Source organism: Canis lupus, chromosome 21 (genome assembly GCF_048164855.1).
Source record: "Canis lupus baileyi chromosome 21, mCanLup2.hap1, whole genome shotgun sequence".
NCBI lineage: Eukaryota > Metazoa > Chordata > Mammalia > Carnivora > Canidae > Canis > Canis lupus.
This window is the reverse complement of record NC_132858.1, coordinates 14,655,144-14,675,561: the sequence shown is the minus strand read 5'-3', so window position 1 is coordinate 14,675,561 and position 20,418 is coordinate 14,655,144. Positions and strand designations below refer to the sequence as shown.

Here is a 20,418-nt window from a genome sequence, read left to right as displayed (position 1 = left end):
CTGTACAAATGGCCAACAGACACATGAAAAGATGCTCAATATCGCTCATCATCCAGGAAATACAAATCAAAAGCATAATAAGATATCACCTTACACCTATCAGAATGGCAGGAAAAAAAAGACAAAACCCTACTCAAGTGTTGGCAAGGGTGTGAAGAAAAGGGAACACTCGTGCACTATTGATAGGAATGTAAATTGGTGCAGTCACTGTAGAAAACAGTAGGGAGGTTCCTCAAAGAAATTAAAAATAGAAATACCATTATGACCCAGTAATTCCACTCCTGGGTATTTACCCAAAGAAAATAAAAACACTAATTTAAAAAGACAGATATTGGAGATGCCTGGGTGGCTCAGCAGTTGAGTGTCTGTCTTCAGCCCAGGGCGTGATCCTGGGAGTCCTGGGATCGAGTCCCACTTCAGGCTGCCTGCATGGAGCCTGCTTCTCTCTCTGCCTATGTCTCTGCCTCTCTCTGTGTGTTTCTCATGAATAAAGAAATAAAACTTTTAAAAAAATTAAAAAGACAGATGCGCCCTACTGTTTACTGCAGTACAATTTGCAGTAGCCAAGATATGGAAGCAACCTAAGTGTCCACTGACAGATGAACGGATAAAGGAGCTATAGTGTGTATCTCCAATGGGATGTTACTCAGCTATCAAAAAGAATGAAATCTTGCCATTTGTGACAACATGGGTGGATCTAAAGGGTATTATGCTAAGTGAAGTCAGACAAAGAAAGACAAATGTCATATGATTTCACTTACACATAGAATCTAAAAATCAAAATGAACAAACAAAAAGCAGAAACAGACCCCTAAATACAGAGAACTGGTGATTGCTGGGGGGGTGGGAGGGCAAAATGGGGGGAAAGGGAGTGAGAGGCACAAGCTTCCAATTATGGGATGAATAAGCCATGACAATGAAAGCATAGAGAATATAATCAATGGTACTATAACAGCTTTGTAGGTTAATAAATGACAGCTACACTTGTGGTGAGCATAACATAACATAGACTTGTTGAATCATTATGTTGTACCCCTGAAACTAAAGTAACATTGTATGTCAACTCAGATTTTTTTAAAAAGCATTAGCCATAAAAAAAAAAAAACTCTATATGTGTACATGTGTTTTCTATAGATGTAACTAAACCTATAATGATATATACAAACTGTAAGCATTGGCTACCTCTAGGGAATAGGATTGGGGAAGAAAAAGTAATAAAGAAAAATATATTATATATATATATATCCTCTTTTATCAGGTGTTTTAAGATGAACACATTTTTGGGGGCACCTGGGTACCTCAATCGGTTAAGGAATCTGACTCTTGATTTCGGCGTGGGTCATGATCTCAGGGTGGTGAGATCAAGCCTGTGTGGGGCTCCAGGGTAGGCATGGAGCCTGCTTAGTTAGGATTCTTTCTGCCCCTACCCCAAACCCCACCCACACCAGCTCCGGTTCACACACACTCTCTTTCTCTAAAAAAAATGTTTAAAAATACAAAAGATGAACAAGTTTACGTTTTCAAACTACCAAAAAAAAAAAAAAAAAGAAAGAAAAAGAAACAAGAAAAGATTTTGTAGGCAGATGTAAGATTTCTGTGTTTCTCAAAAGGGGATAAAAGATAGAGTCCTACTCTCCATAATTAGAGCAGAAAAAAGAAAATCTTTCTTCCGACCAACACACAAGCGAATTCCATTCTTTCTTCTACAAACGTGCCACTCACCCCAAAGCACACAATGTACCCAGGCCTCCAGCACATTCCCTGCTAGACTCAAAAACACAACACATATTCATGGAGTTCTAAATTGGTACAGGGTGACAGCCTGATACAAAATAAATATTCTGCTCTCGTTCTGTCAAGGCACATTCACCCCTACAGCATCCAGGAAGGCTATTTCCCAATATAGTTGTTGAGAACATGACTCAAAAACAATATTTATCAAGGAACATTTCAGGGAAAGCCGAATTCAACGGTCTTACCCAACTGACATTGTAGATATTAAACATTAATCTTCTCAATTGGCCAGCCATCCCCCTGTAGCTATGATAATTGATGCTGTGTAACATCTGCATGGTTGGATGAGGATACACAGCCATATTAACATGGTGACATTATGCCATTTCATTCACATCATTAACATCTGATAAGTCCATTCATGAGCTTATTTTAAGGATGGTCAGGCCTTCTTAGAAACAAAGCATGATAATGCTAGTTTTATGATTTTGAAACCCAGAAGCCAAAGTTCAGAGAATTGCTAAGACTATTTGATGAGTTAGTGGCCACAAGGTAAGGAATCCTGAAATTATCTTGGTTTGCACAGTTCCATTGCTGCTATCAGTATCACCACCTCTCTGTATCAGATCATTCAATCTCACATCAGTTAAGGATCTTAAAGAAGTCCAGTGTTACTTCACAGGCCAGAGCCAGAAAGCTATAGAAAGGTGAAATGTTTTAACCCAAGTATGTGACATGATGCAATCTTTAAAAAAAAAAAAAAAAAGGATTGAAAAAAGCAGTCTGCCAAACACAGAGCTTGGCCTCACCTCTGTTTGCACCATTAAAGGCCTGTGCATTCGAAGGTCATACACAATCCCATACACATCCACCGTGTTCTCAATCTCTATCTGGTAGATAAGACGATCAATGGCAATGAATGTGCCTGTCCTTCCAACCCCAGCACTGAAGAAAAAAAGAAAAGGGCATATCACCATGGGTTACCTCTAACATAAAACTCTCAAATGTCCCCAATTTGTACATATATCTTGCTGTCCTCCACTATCAATGCCCAGGATCAGTAACCATTTGCTCAACTGAAACCTCAGCAAGTCATTTTGAATCAAATACCATAAAAAAATCTCCTCCCAGAGCTTCCTGAATCTCAGTCTCATTCAAGTTACCACCATAACCTAGGATGGCAAATTTCATCAACTTATTCCCCAGAGGGCCACTAAGCCCCTCCTTTCTTCTGTCCTAAATTAATGTCTTTAGCTTAAAGCTAGTGTCTTATTGTTCTAGAGTGGGGGCAAGGGGGTGGCAAACTTTTTCTATAATGGACCAGATAATAAATATCTTTGGCTTTGCAGACAAAATGGTCTCTTTCTGCCATTATAACATGGAAGTAGCTATAGACAATATGTAAAGAAATGGGCATCGCTCTGTTCCAATAAAAAAAACCTTATTTACAAAAATAGGCAGCCAAAGCGATTGTGGTGAGGGTTTCACAGGTTAGACCTCCAAACTCATAAACTAGTATACACTAACTTACATACAGTTTTTGTGTGCCAGAAAAAGAATTCGTTAATAAATGAATAAAATGAACTAGAACTCTGTGCTCCAACTTTGTTAAATAACAAACCAAAATGCTAAATGAAGAAAGCAGGTTGCAGAATGATGTCTACATCACAAAATCTGGTAAAAGCTTAAAGCTATATAAAACCATAGATATATATGAAATGAAATATGAAAGCATGCAAAGGAATGATTCAGATCAACTCTAAGACCATGTTTAACTGTATAACAAGGAGACTGATAAGTAGAGACTTTATATGTGTAAGATATTATTAGCAAAAAAAAAAACATACATGAACTCATATATATATACTTTATTAGATTATTACTCCCTATCTTTTTGTAAGGCTGAAATATTTTATAAATATTTATTAATATTAAATTGGAATACACTATAGTTTTAAAAAACTACAAGCAAGCTACTAGATCTGGCCCTTGGGTTATAGTTTGCCAATCCCTGTTCTAAAGTCTCAGGGACTGGGGTATAAGTCCACGGTCCCTTATCCAAAACTTTCTTGAATTTTCAAATGCTTATTGCATTCCCTCTTAGGCCTTGCTTCTCTAAATTGTCCACATTTACAATGACATTTGGAAACCGTCACACACGGAGTGCCATCTGTATACCTGCAATGAACCAGAATGGGTGACTCGGGGGGACTCTGCTTCATGTAGTCACGAACAAGGTACCGGAAGTTGATGAGCAGGTCAGTGGTGTCCGGAACACCATGGTCTGGCCAGGAGGTGAAATGGAACTGTCGCAGGGGGTGACTCTCACTTGTCTGAATCTAAAAGCCAAGAAAAGAGGTTAGTCATAGAGAAGGCCAAGTGAAATGGAGCAGTACCTGGATGCCGAGCTACATGGGCTGGCTGACCGGCATCTAAACAGGAGTGGTTACGACTAAAAAGTACAATTTCACATCGGTACAACAGCTGATAAAGTGCTTTACAGATGTTGGCATGCTCATAAAATCCCACAATGTGCCCAAGAAGAAGGGTTTATCATCCTCCTTTAAAGATTCCGACAAGAGGGATGCCTGGGTGGCTCAGCAGTTGAGCATCTGCCTTTGGCTCAGAGCATGATCCCAGGGTCCTGGGATCAAGTCCTGCTCAAGCTCCTTGTGGGGAGCCTGCTTCTCCCTTTGCCTATGTCTCTGCCTGTCTGTGTGTGTGTTTCATGAATAAATAAATAAAATCTTTAAAAAATAAAAAGATTCTGACAAGTGAAATGACTCCCCCACATGCAGCTCAGATGAAGCACAAGTGCCTCATCCTCTGATCCCAAGTTCAGATCTTCCCTTCTCACTTACAGGGGCCTGCCAGTAATGCCCTCACCGGCTTATTATACCTACACCTCCTTAGAGCTCCTGAAGCCGTTCCCTGAGCCCACCTGGGAATGTCGTCAACCAGAGAACCAAAAATATATTACACCAATATAACTCTGATAATCAGAACCTTTGGGGCAAGAACTGTCTCACAATCCACATGCCTTCTGGAGTCTTATAAAACAGCAGGTAACTCATGAGCACTAAGGAAATATTTAGAATTGTAGGAGTTTGAGAAAAGACTCCCCCCACCACCACCGCCACCCATTCTCCAAAAAACACATCTATTTCAACATCAGACAGACAATAGGAAGTGGATCTTGTTATAACAGAATTAGTTTTGACACAGACTGGTTTCCTACTACAAACCAAAGCATGTACTTTTTTATTATGAGAATTCCACCCAGGCTGGACCATCCCTGTCCCGATTTACTAGGTTCATTATGCCCACCCCTGAGCACTGACCTCGGCCTTCTACCTACATCTGGACTGTAGGCGTTTCCATCTCCTTTATGAGAGCTAACTTTTGAAGCTTATTTTGTTAACATATATACGTTAAAAAGCAGTGCATTCACATTGTTCAAAATATGGAGATGAGTAGAGAAAAAAGGCAGTGAGAGAGAGGGGACAATGAAGTCTCATACACACAAAGGTGACATTCACAAAAGTAACCAAAAGTATTCAACCAAAGAAGGAAAGTAGCTATGACAGATAACCGGAGAGGAAGGGGCTGGGGGAGGTCAGACTTTTCAGCATTATCTCTTCAGAGGGGCAAGGGGGCTCAGGTTAGTGGTAGGAGGTAGAAACTTTCAGTTCTATCTGCTGTGTTCTTACTTTTGAAAAGGAAAATATAGGGGTGCCTGGGTGGCTCAGTTGGTTAAGCATCTGCCTTCAGCTCAGGTCATGATCCGGGGTCCTGGGATAAAGCCTTGCATCAGGTTCCCTGCTCAGCAGGGCAATCTGTTTCTCCCTCTCCCTCTGCTCCTCTCCCTGCTCATGCTCCCTTTCCCTCTCTCTCAAATAAATAATGTAGTATTTTTTAAAAAGGAAAATATATTCATGCATTTTGTGTAACTAAAAAGTTGTCTAAAAAAAAAAAAAAGGTAGTATTTTACTAAATGCCATGTAGTATCCTGGATTCATTCAGTCCCGGAACTGGAAAGCGTTTAGTGGAAAAATGTGAAACCCAAATGAAGTCTGGAGTTTAGCTAACAAAAATGATAACCGTCATGGTAATTTTGTTTAAATGACGTGGGCAATTCCACCTATCACTCTCCTCTGCAAGGGTGAATTCCAAGTACTGAAAGCAACCGAGGAAAATCCTGTCTTTAAAATAGGAGAAATCTAAAAAATAATAATAATAAAAAAATAAAATAAAATAAAATAAAATAAAATAAAATAGGAGAAATCTATAGAAATAAGTATATTATGAGGGTTTCTCAACCACTATGAGTAGCATCGGTGTGTGATAACAGCTTTGACAGCACGTCCAGAATGTGCTTAATTGAAGCCAGGACCTTGGAGGCATGGCAATCAGTAAAGAATTAATACTTAATATGCTACCCTATATCCATGACTTATGGAATCCTCAAAGATAATTCTCATAACCCAGAACCTATCCCACCAACCCCCCATAAAAGTCAACTCCCCTGAATCTACTCCCAGGCTTTGCTTTTGTGTACTATTCGCAATATACGTAAAGTTTTGTCTCCTAGTATGTTTCACTCAACTGCAATCTCACATTCCTCCATGGTAATTATGCAGTCTATACAGCCATCACTTCTAATAGCTAGATAATGATACACCGACTAAATAACCTATAGTTTAGTTATCTATTCTCTGAAAGCTAGAGATCTGAACAAGCTCCAAGTTTTCCCTCCATTATAAATAATGCTGAGATTCCTCTTTGTGAGTAATACGCCTTGTCCTATATTTCAGATTTTTTCTCTCAGATAGAGTCTCAAACTTGGAACCACCAGATCAAAGGAGAATGGTCATTTTTATGCTTCTAATATAAACTGCAAAGGGTTATACCAATTTACACACCCACCAAAAGATATCTATGTGGCTTCATTGCCTCCATTTCTAAACATCTTTAAGAAAAAGGACGCCATAATCTGTCTTCCTGCAGTGCCTACATCATGTAATTGGATTTTTTTTTCATAGCTTTTGGGGGGTGAGGCCATGTGTATATGCCCAGAAATCCTATTAATGTAACTGCTCTCAGATACTGCTCCCAACTGCAAATTGCCACTCCTGATGTCATATCTGCAACCAATTAATCCAAAAGGGGCTTGGTTTGTAACAAAAACTCTATAGACAAGTTACAGGAAAGTGTAAAAGGAACAGTTACTGCTGCTGAGCCACGCTCTTAAGATTCATTTCATTCAGGAATAACATATGATAACAACAACAAAAAACAAAACAAAACAAAACAAAACAAAAAAACACCAGACTGATAAAAGCAGAAGGCAAACTGGTGGTTGCCAGAGGGGAAGTGGGTCAAGGGATGTGTGAAATAGGTAAAGGAGACTAACACATACAAAATTCCACTTATAAAATATATCAGTCATGGCAATGAAAGGTCCAGCATAGGGAATATAGTCAATAATATTGTAATAACGTATGGTGACAGATGGTGACTACGCTTATTGTGGTGAGCACTATGTAAAGTATATATAATTGTTGGGTCATTCACTATGTTGTACACCTGAAACTGATATAATACAATGTGTCAACTACAGTTCAATGAGGAAAAAAAAGACAGATGAAATTCCTCTTAAGAAAGTAAAGCTAAGGGTTGCTTTCGAGTGTATGTAGATAGTTTCATCCTGTAAGAAGAAAGCAAAAAAATTTTTTCTGATGCAAAAAACAAAAAAAACATATAGGTTAATATCAACCTAAAAAGCATCACCCCAAACTTAATATATGGTCCTCTTATCTAAGACCTATTCATCTCGGCCCCTTACTTACATTTTTCACTGTGAAGTCTCTGATGGTCCACTCTGGAAGAACAACTTCTGATGTCATTGCCACAGTTATGTCCCCGTAGTCCTGAGCCTGCTTGGAGGGCCAGTACTCCTCACATTTGGTCTACAATAAAATTGCATTTTTATACAAAAAGTCAGGTCATACCGTCTGCCACCACTAAAGCCTCACAAAGGGAGACCAGATACTGAAAACTGGCATAGAAACTAGATCAGCCCTTCAGTGAGGTTCTGTTTGACTCCTAAAATCGACTCCTAAATTTTTTTAAATTTACAATTATTGCCAACTCTCTTAAAATTGGTGGTTTCTTATAAAAATTCAGGTTTCTTGCTTTTCCTGAGATCTCAGAAGATCTGGCTTACACTGAGCCCCCATTTCTGTATGAAAATGGATTTAAAGCAGAACAGTCAATTGTCCCTTCTCTGAGGACACAGGCCCAGCCAGCTCCCTTTGGCCCCGACAGCAGCCAGTCCACAACTGTTCCCTGAACTAAAATTCAGACTGACCCATAACCCCATGCACCTAGAAGAAATGAGGACTTTCCCCAATACTTTTAGATCCACACTAATTACAACACAAATACACCAATAAAGAGAATCAAATCACTCCAGGTCTTTGATTTTTATAAATCGGTGGGTAGATGTAAACAGAAATAAAAATCGGAAACATCTGCTCTCCAAGAATATCTGAATGCCCAATTCAGCAAACAACTTATTACACTCACACATTCTTTCTCCCCTCTCCACCTCCCCTCCCTCACTTTCCAAAATGTGTCCTACTGCAGGTGGCTTCCAAACCTGATTATCTGACTCACCCCTGAGAGGTTTGTTTTGCTTTAAAAACAGATGCCCAAAAGACATGAACAGAAATCTCACAGAGGAAGACATAGACATGGCCAATAAGCACATGAGAAAATGCTCCGCATCACTGGCCATCAGGGAAATACAAATCAAAACCACAATGAGATACCACCTCACACCAGTGAGAATGGGGAAAATTAACAAGGCAGGAAACCACAAATGTTGGAGAGGATGTGGAGAAAGGGGAACCCTCTTGCACTGTTGGTGGGAATGTGAACTGGTGCAGCCACTCTGGAAAACTGTGTGGAGGTTCCTCAAAGAGTTAAAAATAGACCTGCCCTATGACCCAGCAATTGCACTGTTGGGGATTTACCCCAAAGATACAGAAGCAATGAAACGCCGGGACACCTGCACCCCGATGTTTCTAGCAGCAATGTCCACAATAGCCAAACTGTAGAAGGAGCCTTGGTGTCCATCGAAAGATAAATGGATAAAGAAGATGTGGTCTATGTATACAATGGAATATTACTCAGCCATTAGAAACGATGAATATCCACCATTTGCTTCGACATGGATGGAACTGGAGGGTATTATGCTGAGTGAAATAAGTCAATCGGAGAAGGACAAACATTATATGGTCTCATTCATCTGGGGAATATAAAAAATAGTGAAAGGGATCATAGGGAAAGGAGAAAAAATGAGTGGGAAATATCAGAAAGGGAGACAGAACATGAGAGACTCCTAACTCTGGGAAACGAACAAGGGGTGGTAGAAAGGGAGGTGGGTGGGGGTGGTGGTGACTGGGTGACGGGCACTGAGGGGGGCATTTGATGGGATGAGCACTGGGTGTTATTCTATATGTTGGCAAATTGAACACCAGTAATAACTAAATAAACAAATAAACAAATAAATAAATAAAACAGATGCCCAGGGGTACCTGGGTGACTGTGGGTTAAGTGTCTGTATTCTGCTCAGGTCATGATCTCAGGGTCCTGGGATCATCGAGCTCCCTGCCCAGCAGGGACTTGGCTCCTCCCTCTCCCTCTGCCACTCCACCTGCTGTGTGTGCCATGCTCTCGCTCTCTCTCTCTAATAAATAAATAAAATCCTTAAAAAAAAAAAAAAAAAAAAAAAGAGCAGATGCCCAAACCCCAATTCCGGAGCTTCTGACTCTGGCTGGGGACCTGTATTTTTTAAAGGATTCCAGTTTCTAGACCACTGCTCCCAGAAAGAACACACATGGAGCTGATGCTCTCAGCTCAGCCTCTTCCCAGTCAGGTTTCTGTTGCTACCTTGTGGACAAGTTCTTAAACTCTCTGAGCCTCAGTTTCCCCATCTATACAATAATTATATAGGACTGTCGTCATAGAAAAGCAGTAACATAAATGAAGTATCTGGTGCAGAAAATTCACTGGCTCCCCTCCCTTTTCACACAGAGCCAGTAAATCCACTTTTCTCCTGACATAAGATAAACAACAACAGGTATTTCTGAGAATGTTCCACATGCGAGGCCCCAGGGCTCACCAGCACCATGAAGTTTATTTGCGTTCAAAAACAAAGTGCTTTTGTTTACATAAGAGCCTGTGCTCTGGATGCCAAGAAGTGGTGCAGAGCACAAGCTTCTGTATCCCAAGCCAGGGAAGATGGGAACCACTTCTTACTGTTTCATTGTTATCTTTCCCAGCCCCAGCCCCTACCAGAGCACCTTACACACACTTGGGGCAGGATAAACATCTGCTAAAGTGAAATGAAGAACATTAAAAGGGGTTTCAATGGGTTCCCACAATCACCTAGGGCAGAGCTACTCCAAGCATGCGTCCTAGACCCAGCAAAAGAAGCCTTACTGACAGCTATCCAAAGTGCAGTTCTGGGGATCCCACCACAGCCCTTCTTGAACTAGAAATTCTGGAACCGAAACCACTCTCCAGGAGATCCTAATGTTTGTACCATAAGGTCTGAGAAGTACTGATCAAGGGTGTGAACTCCTATCCCCCAGGTAACAAACCCAGAGCAAAAAAATGCGCAAAGCAACATTAGGTCCTACTCCTCAGGCACAGAACTTCTAAAGCCGGCCTGTGCCTTTCAGTTCTCCTTAGATGCATTTCTGGAAAGGTGGGGTTTTATTATGAGATGAAATCTTATCTTGGGTAGCAGCAGCCGGGGGACTTTAGGCCATCAAAAGGGGAGAAGGTACAGCTGAGACTTATCTGGGGAGAAGTCTGAGATTTGGGGTAGAGTAAGGGTGTTGGTGCTAAAAAGCTGGTGGGATCCCTGAGATCACAGATGAAGAAGCTGGGTGCTCAGAGAAGGGCCGGCGACCACTTACAGCACTGAGACAACGGGAGCTATGCTGGCTCCCACCCCAGGAGCTTCGCACTGGGCTAACCCCACTCCTGCTGCTTGTAACTCCAGCAGCTGCCACCTCATGAATAGAGAACATTGATACTTACCTACAAAAGACAGTAACAGTAAAACTTTAAAAAAAGTTTTTAAAACTTTAAAACTTTAAAAAAAAGAGAGAGAGATTTCTAAACTTTTCTCTTAGAAAAGAAGACAGAAAATGAGTTTCTAAAAACAGAGGTGCCGGTGTTTGGGGAAGTATTTTCTTTAAAAAAACAAAGGCTTCTTAAGAGACTTACACTTTCACCGTAGTCAGAATGAATGAACTACCTTTTAACTTAATAATTTAAATAAAAGATACTTACCCTTCCCTGTTCGACACATTTGGTCAACATAACAATGGCATATATGTTTTTCTCCCAAACCATACGCCAAAAATCTTTCAAAGTGTTGGGTAGAGGCCCTTGTGTGGCAATAAAATCTTTCTTGGAATGGTAGCCCTAGAAGATGGAAAGCGACACAAATTCAGTGTCAAAGAAACAAAGAGGACCCCCAAAGATTTCATCAAAGAAGCCATGCTCTGGGCATGGTTCCCCACTTACGGGCATGTAGTTGGCATTGATGTAGTCATCACTTGAATGGGTCTGAATGGAAAGCTTGACACGGGAAATGTCATCTGACAGCAAGAGAAAAAAGGTATTATTAGAACCAGATGTCTGAGGAGAGTTACACACAGGAGAGAAAAACACAATATGGCGGCACAGGTGCTTCTGTCACAACCCAAAGGTGTGCCGCATGGCATTTTAAAGAGATGACCTTACTCAATCCTTACGGTCAGCCTGAATGACTGGCACAGAAAAGTCAGGCAATTATCCACCAGAGCCAGGATTCGAACCCGGGCAACCTGGCACCAGGGCTCAGCTCTTAGTCACACCAGATCGCCTTCCCAGACAACACCAACCTGTACTATTAACACCCCTGGGTGCGTGCTGTGAGCCAGGGAATGCACGGAGCAATTTTATTTATTCCTCAAAACCACCCCTACCAACTTTTGTGCCTATTTCACAAATGAGGAAACTGAGGGTCAGCGAGCTTAAGGGACTTCTCTAAGCACTGATGTCTGGTCAAGGGCAATCAGAATTCAAATCTAGTGCTCCCTGGGGGGTCCCTGGGTGGCTCAGCGGTTTAGCGCCTGCCTTTGGCCCAGGGCGCGATCCTGCAGTCCCGGGATCGAGTTCCGCGTTGGGTTCCCGGCATGGAGCCTGCTTCTCCCTCTGCTTGTGTCTCTGCCTCTCTCTCTCTCTATGTCTATCATGAATAAATAAATCTTTAAAAAAAAAAAATCTAGTGCCCCTTCCACTAAGGCAGGGCAGACACCCAGGTTTGTGTACTTTCTCTAGTCTCATAAAAACGTCGTTACAAATAGTACCAAATTCAAGAGTAAACTGAATTGGTAAGACGACTGTGGGTGAAAAGATCTAAAACACAAAATTCCTGTGTTTTCTAAATACTATCATCTCCAAAATGCACACACAAACTTGTCCAACTCAAGAAACAAAACAATAACTATAGAATTTCATGGGATCCCTGGGTGGCGCAGCGGTTTGGCGCCTGCCTTTGGCCCAGGGCGCGATCCTGGAGACCCAGGATCGAATCCCACGTCGGGCTCCCGGTGCATGGAGCCTGTTTCTCTCTCTGCCTGTGTCTCTGCCTCTCTCTCTCTCTGTGTGTGTGACTATCATAAATAAATAAAAATTAAAAAAAAAAAAAAAGAATTTCAAATGTCAGGTGGAGTAATCAGCACCACCTACGTTCCTGCCTTTGATTATATACTATCTCATCTTCCCCTGGATAAAATAACATGACAATTCTAAATTCAGTTACCAACAGGAGTTTCAGCCTTAAACATTCCCGATAAAAATACCTGAACTCTGAATCTGAAAATCTCTGCAACACTCACAAGAACAGGCCAATGATCCTGAGCTAACTGTAGAAGGGCAATTGTGATGTAGATCCTACCAGCCTGATTTAGGGTTTTTTTGCTCTTTGGGTTTTTTATTTGTTTTTGTAATCTGTATTTGCTTTTTTTTTCTAAATTTTTTTTCAGTTGCAGCATGCAATTATTTATCAGTTGCATTTAACACCCAGAGTTCAGCACATCATGTGCCTTCCTTAGTGCCCACCAACCTGATTTTGAAAGCATTTTTCTTGGAACAAGGGTCAATGTCCACTGTCAATACAAGGAGAGGTAGGGGGGAGGGTGCATGAAGAGAAAATGTAGGAGCTAAGAAATTCTGAATCTAAACAGAAGTTAATGTCTTAGGCTAGGAAAGAAAAAACACAGCTTCAAATAAAAAAAAGACAATATCACTAAATGTCCTCATGTAAAAATTCTCAGCAGAAAAAAAAAAAATTCTCAGCAGAGCTTATAAATTACAGCAAAATCAGAACACAGCTGCAATCTTCTTTAATTCCCACCCAAAAGAGAGACCACAAAGAACTTTCTGTGGAGGAGGGTTTACATTTCATTTTAATGGATGATGTAATACATAATTCTCATTTTATCTTTTTTTTTTTAAGATTGTATTTACTTATTCATGAGAGACAGAGAAAGAGAGGCAGAGACATAGGCAGAGGGAGAAGTAGGCTCCCTGTAGGGAGCCCAGTGCGGGACTCGATCCCAGGACCCCAGGATCACAACCTGAGCCAAAAGCAGATGCTCAATCACTGAGCCACTCAGGTGCCCCTAAATAATTTTCATTTTAAACCCAATCTGTTGTTATCCCCATCCATTAGGCAAACTTTGTTAATTCTCAAAATGTGAATTCAAATACAATTCATATTTGGTGTTACTCCCAGGGTACCTGGGTGGCTCAGTTGGTTAAACACCTGCCTTCGGCTCAAATCATGGTCTCAGGGTCCTGGGCTCAAGCCCCTGAGTCGAGCCACAGAATAGAGCCCAGAGTCGGGCTCTCTGGTCAGCAGGAAGCCTGCTCCTCCCTCTCCCTCTGCTCCTCCCCCACCACCCCTCTCATGCTCTCTCTCTTTCCATCTGTCTCAAATAAAAAATAAAAAATAAAAAATAAAAAGCATTACTCCCTGCCTCCTTCTACTCCCTTCCTTTCCAGAACAATAGCAGCTGAAATAAGGGACTTTAAGATAGAGGGGTAAGAGCACAGACTCTGGCCCTTTCCTCGAAAGAAATGATAGACCTCATCCAAAGCCTGGCCTGCTATGGCCAGCTGTGTGACTCTGGACAGATCACCTATCTACCCTGTGCCTCATCTTCCTCATCTGCAAAATGAATATTGTACTACCGTCTTCAGAAGGTTCCCGTGAGGGCTGGATTCAAAAGAACATGCCTAAATACAGGGCTGAGCCCACCACAGGGTGGCCCAGGAAGGACTGCAGATGTGGCTAGTCAGTACCTTGATCCCACTGCCCCCCACTGTTAGAGGCGTGGTGGCCAGTGACAGAGAAAAGAGAAGGACGTGTGGAAAAAAAAACAACTTACAGGGCAGAACATTATTATAGCGATTCTTTCCTCTATTCTCAGCTGCTTCTGCAGCATATTTAGGTAGGTTAATTCCAACAAGCTTCAGATCCTGAAAACAAAACAAAGGAAGTGTCCGTTTACTGAGTGTCCAGATATTCTTTCTACTGAGCACCGAGGATGACAGAACAAAGTGGGAATGAAGAGGTGCTTTGGGTTAGACTGCATCTACCGAATAAATAGGCTGGAAGTTCTAACCCCTGGAACCTGAGAATTCAGCCTTATTTGGAACTTTGGTCTTCACACTGTAGTTAAAATGAGATGAGGTCAATACTGGAGGAGGGTAGACCCTTAACCCAACAGGACTAATGTCGTTGTAAGAGGAGAAGAGGCACAAAGATACAGACATACAAGGGGAGACGGTTGTGCTAAGATGAAGAAGGGCACAGGAGTTAGGCTGTCACAAGCCAGGCATGCCTGGGGCTTCCAGAAGCCAGCTGAAGCCCTGTGGGATCCTCTCCTAGAGGCTTCGTATGAAGCACCGCCCTGCCCAAGCCTTGATTTTGGACCACTGGCTTCCAGGACTGTGAGACAATAACGTTCTACTGTTTTAAGTTGCCCAGTGTGAGGTGCCCTTGGAAACTAATGCAGAGGTTCAAATAAAAGCAGAAGGATAACCCTTTGCCTTCAAGGAGCTTAGAACCTTGGAGTGGAGTGTAGGGAGAAATAACTATCGTTACAACAAGACAGAATTAAATAAACGCTGACTATCGGTGACAGGCTACACGTCACAGATGAAACAGACACAAAGGGAGAACTTAAGGCCTCCTCAGCTGTGCTTTGAGTCATGCAGTAGGTTGAATGGCGGCCCCAACAAAAACAGGCCCACGTGGCAACTCCTGCAACCTGTGGAATGTGAGCTTATCTTGGAAAAGAGTCTGCAGATGTATTTAAGTTGAGCATCTTGAGATGATATCATCCCAGATTATGTGGGTGGGCCTCAAATCCAATAACAAGTGTGCTGACCCAAGACGCCCAGAGGGGAGCCATGGGTGGGGGAGGCCACAGGAGCAGAGACTGCCCTGACTCAGCCCTAAGCCACAGAACACCCAGAGCCACGAGCATCTTGGAAAAGGTAAGGAAGGGGTCCCCCCACCCCCAGAGAGTGGGAGGGAGCACTGCTCTGCAGGCACCTTGACTTTGGACTTAGTAGAGCCTCCAGAACCGCAAGAGAATTCTATTGTTTTCAAGCCACTGGTTTGTGGTGATTTGTTAAGGCAGCCACAGGAAGCCCATGCAAATGGTGAGTAGGTTCAATCAAGGCACAGACAGCGGCAGGGCAGGGTTAGGGAGGGTGAGTGTACAGGGCATTCTGAGAGAGGGGCTCTGGGCTGCTGGGGTAGGGGGTAGAGCACATGGGGACGGCAATACAGAAACTCCGCAGCACCTCACACAATGCTCAGGAATCCGCCTGGGCCACATAGCTCCCCATGCCAGCCCCAAAAGTTTCCTACCAGTTAACAGCCCTCAGACTGAATGGCCCATTTTCTCTCCCTTTCTCTACACAATCTTCACTTCTTAATGAGATTAAACACACAAACCATGAGCAGGAGGAGGGAGGGTACATCTAAGTGCTCACAGCCCAGGGGGCCACAGTGGGACCCCTGGGGGGACAGGCAGGAACACCTCTCCCCTCTAAGAGGGCCCCCTCTGTCGGTAGTGCTTTCCGGTGAAACAAAAAAAGGGCGGTTTTCCAACTTTCAGGAGAAAGGTAAAGCAATTAAAACCACATTATTTCCAACCACGTACTTCATATTCTTCTGCAAACCCACAGTTGGAGTCCGCTTGTTGTTTCTTAAAGTAGGCCTCAAAATTCTCCACTTTGATTAATTTGGATCTACAAAAACAGAACAACTTATTAGGACTTTTTTTTACCTTCAATAAAGTTCATGCTCAAAATAGGAAAATATAAGTTATTAAAAAATTAAAGCAGCCACTCACTTTTTAGGTCTTCATCATAGAAAGAGAAAGAAAAAAATAAGCAATTAGAAGCACTGACTCAATCATGACTCAAGAAATGATAGTAAACATCTTCCCAAAAGAACAAAAACTATACTATATAAACACTGGAGGGAAGGTCAATATAATGTTATTTACAAGATACTAAAATATAAACCAGAAAATCTCCCTTCCTGACTTTGTGACTTTGAACAAGGTCTTCTCCTACATACTGATAACCCACTTATTTTCTTAAAAATCACAATACATATATTTATTGGCAGAATATGGAAGTAAGGTTTTACTTGCCACAATAGAACAAGGCAAGGAAGCTACTAGTTTCAGGAGACTAATAAACATAGATTCCTTGAAAACAAAGCTACAAGAACTTCTGGATGATCATGACCAAATGTGTCAATCAGAAAAAACGACAGCAAGTTCCATCAAAAATTCTCAAGACTGTCACTGAACAGATTGGGGTATTAAATGTCTTAAAATAAAGCTCATAATTCCAGAGACTTACTTAATTTGAGAGAAGGATACTTCATTATTCTTTGCATCTTTCCTGTTTTAAAAGAAACAAAGACCCATTACACCAAAGAAGGATAATCCTGTGCTTTTTCCCCTTTCTTGTATCTGTAAAATGTCTTTTTTTATATATATGACACTAAATCCTGTTCCCTTATACTAAGGTTGGTGGCCAAGGCAGCAAACACTGGTTTGTGAAGTAACTCTCTTTTTTATGATCCAAAAGTATAGAAGAATTTTGCTCAGGCAACTGTTAGAAATATCCTTGGCTATGGGGCACCTGGGTGGCTGAGTTGGTTAGGCACCTGCCTTTGGCTCAGGTCATGATCCCAGAGTCCTGAGATTGAGCCCTGCATCGTGCTCCTTGCTTAATGGGGAGCCTGTTTCTCCCTCTCCCTCTGCTTCTGCCTGCTGCCCCCATTTGTGCTGTCAAATAAATAAATAAAATCTTAAAAAAAAAAAAAAGATAAGATAAGAAATAACTCTGGGTAAATATAAATTGGCAGCATGCCCCGTTTGTAAAGCCAGAGTCACTTTTTCATACTGTTTTTTGATAAACCTTTCTGATAAGGTAATGGAATAAACCAGAAAATATCTCCACTATGGGTACGATGGTGGGGCACCTGGCCCTCTCCTGCATGGCTGGCTAAACCCCACATTGGTGTTTAAAAAAAAAAAAAAAAAAAACACCTTCTGGAGGGCAATTTGTCAGTATGTATCAAAATTGAAAACATGCATCATACCCACTGAGCCAGCAACTGTCCACTTTGGAATTTAGCCTAAGGAAATAGTCATGAATGCGCCCAAAGATTTAGGGACAGATTAAGTAACTGTAGCAAAAAAACAAAACAACAACAACAAAAAAAAAAACCTGCAAACATCAGAAAAATTGGTTGAATAATTTCCATACAGTTGAAGGCTCTCTATCCACTTAAACTGAAGAAGATTTGAAGCTGTCCACAATGTCTTAAATAATAAAGCAGATTAGAAAATAATACGCATAATATGATTCCATTTGTGTGTGTGTGTGTATTCACGTGTGAGTTTCACAATCATATCAATGTTAAATGTAGTTTTGTGCAGGTGCCATGATTATGAAGTATCCAGTTTCTTTGTTCTTCTTTTCAATATTTTCTTTTTTGCCACAAGCATGTATAACTTTTATTTCAACAAGAAACAAGAAAGCTGTTTTGACCCATCCCTCACACGCAAAAAATTTTAATCTGCCTGTCAACCCAACAGGGCAAGGTGGTGGCCGAAGAATCTGGCATAGTTGCTTTAAACTCAGAGCCAGGATGAAATTCCCCACCTGACAGCACCTGCTAAGCATGAATGAATCGCAGTTGATACAAAGGCTTCAGTCAAACAGGAGAGTGAGTGATGGAGTGCAAACATCAGGTTCAAGTTCATCTCCATACTTCCTACACTCAGCTTGTGTGTCCTTGCAATGGGGCTTTCAAGACCTGCCTCCTAGAGCCCATGAATATGAGAACTGATGGAAACACAAATCTGGGCACACAGTAAGTGCTCAAAATAGTTGCTATTTTTACTGTTTAACCATGTGCTGTTTCTGTAATGCTCCTTGGTGTCACATCACAGATTATTGTAGACATCACAATGGACCTCCCTAACTTCCAGTCAGACAGAGCAGGTGTTCAAACTAGCTAACTCTAAAATGAAATCTCTTAGCACCACAAAACTGACTCATGAACCCCAGGGCACAGTTCAGAAGGAGCCCTACACAGCACCGTGTGCCCTAGGGTGCTGAGAGGAAGTGGGACTGGCCAGTGAAGAGTGTGGGTGATAGGGACTTGGGGGCCCATGACAGGAGTCCTTCTGATTGTGTAAATGTCTGAAAGTTTCCATAGTAAAAAGCCCCCTTAAAACAGGAGGATATTATCATTCAAATAAACAACAGTTGCCTTTTCTTTCTCCAGAAGATGAAGCCTCCCACAGCCACAATGACCAGGGCACCAAAGATGCACCCAAAAACTGCTCCACAGATGACACCTGAGAAAAGTCCAAATGAGAGGCACTTCAGAAGATGTTCACAAACTAATAATACAACATACGTTCATTAATTGAATTTAAATAAAATTAAATTAGATATTTTTCCAAAAAAGGATGCTCACAAACAACCGGCCCAGAGTCCTCAAATCAGAGAGAGAGAGAAAGAGAGAGAGAGAGAGCGTGTGTAAACTCAAGTGCAAACCTAGGGAACTGGGCTGTCTATGATTTTTGAGTTGTTCGTACTGCAGACATGTTTCTTCGAATGAAACTGCATGTAGCAGCCCAACATATAAAATAGAGAACCAGGCAGAAATGTTCTTGTGGCGATAGGGTAGGAGCAGGGAGGGTCTCAAGACTGGCCCTGCGTGGTGGAGCAACCACTGTTTAAAATCCACTAGACACAATGTCCCCCGTGGTTCCTGTCGCTTCTGACCCTTCTGACACTAATGCCCACAAAGGAGCACAAGTACCTACAGCATCGTGCTCAAGTGACATAAAACCCACTTGTTTATTGGGGAAGGGGGTGCGAACTCCCTGAACTCTGCTTCTGGGGCTTCTTTCCTGAAGCCAACAGCTATCAAGTGTAAAAACCAGACACACTAACAAACCAGTTGATCCCTTTGTATATGCCCCCTCCCTGGGCCTTCACAGCCCTGCCTTCGGGCCAGAGACAAAGGGATCCACTGGTTTGTTAGTGCGCCATCCAGCAATTCTTACAGAAATGAGGCTCCTAAATCACTTCAGTCTGTGTGATAAAGGAGGGGAGCACTTGACAAGGAGTCTGGGACCAGAGTGTCAGGCCTGCCTCTAAGCAAGTCACTGTCCCCTCTCTGGGCCTTCACAGCCTCATTTCTATGAGAGGAGCTGGACGAGACCATTTCTGTGACTCCCTATGACCCTAACGTTCAAAGGTTCTACGCACTAAAGGTCAAACAGTGTGCCTGGCACACACATTGAGAAGCAAGGACTAAACCATGTTTGCAGAGTGGAAGTGCAGCGTTGGGGGGGAGGGGGGCTGTTGGGGACCTCCTCAGAGGAAGCAGAGGTGGGTCCTGATGGCTGCGTGACATCTCAGCTTCTGAGAGGAGAGACCAGCCAAGGGAGGCGGGTGGACACCCGGCCTTCTGGGGACACCGGAAGCAAAAACCCCACTGAAATGTTAACGGCACTGCTGTGCTTTTGTCTACCTGGATCCTGGGGCAAGTAAACCGCGTCGGAATAGGGACTGAAGGACACGTAGCTCTCAGCGCCATCTATGAGGCCCTTGCTCTGAGGGCTAAAGGTGATGTTGGTGAAGCCGGCCACACAAGCCCTGCGGGAGGACAAGGAGGAAAGACAGAGCTGAGACGTGGCCACCACCCCCGGCATGCAGAGCAGTGCACGCGCAGGGCCCAGCCCCAGAGGCAGCAACCCCATATAGGCATTACCGATAGGAGCCCAGGGGTTCCAGCTTCCCGTTGTAATAACCGTGCGTGTTTGACTCGTTCCCAACATCGATTTCGTATTTCGAGACTTTAGCCAAGCCCTGAGGATGTCTCTTCCCTTCTGTTGTTATGAGGTATGTCACGTACGTCTCCGAGGTCCCCTTTTTGAAATCCTCATACGTGTATCTCAAAACATCTGGGGACGGGTGACCAGCTAAGAGAAGCAC

The 20,418-nt window shown here is 42.5% G+C and overlaps 1 protein-coding gene across 1 annotated transcript in view; it reads right to left on the bottom strand.

The window, feature by feature from the left end:
* Positions 1-20,418, bottom strand: part of PTPRJ (protein tyrosine phosphatase receptor type J) — a 162,663-nt gene that overhangs the window by 4,354 nt on the left and 137,891 nt on the right. The window contains exons 12-22 of the mRNA XM_072790813.1: positions 20,195-20,405; positions 19,955-20,079; positions 18,680-18,767; positions 16,753-16,794; positions 16,041-16,128; positions 14,253-14,343; positions 11,341-11,414; positions 11,104-11,238; positions 7,584-7,703; positions 3,913-4,073; positions 2,544-2,679 (exon numbers count right to left, since the gene is read on the bottom strand). Of these exons, the coding sequence (XP_072646914.1) occupies positions 2,544-2,679; positions 3,913-4,073; positions 7,584-7,703; positions 11,104-11,238; positions 11,341-11,414; positions 14,253-14,343; positions 16,041-16,128; positions 16,753-16,794; positions 18,680-18,767; positions 19,955-20,079; positions 20,195-20,405 (1,271 nt within the window). The remainder of the gene's footprint in view (positions 1-2,543; positions 2,680-3,912; positions 4,074-7,583; positions 7,704-11,103; positions 11,239-11,340; positions 11,415-14,252; positions 14,344-16,040; positions 16,129-16,752; positions 16,795-18,679; positions 18,768-19,954; positions 20,080-20,194; positions 20,406-20,418) is intronic.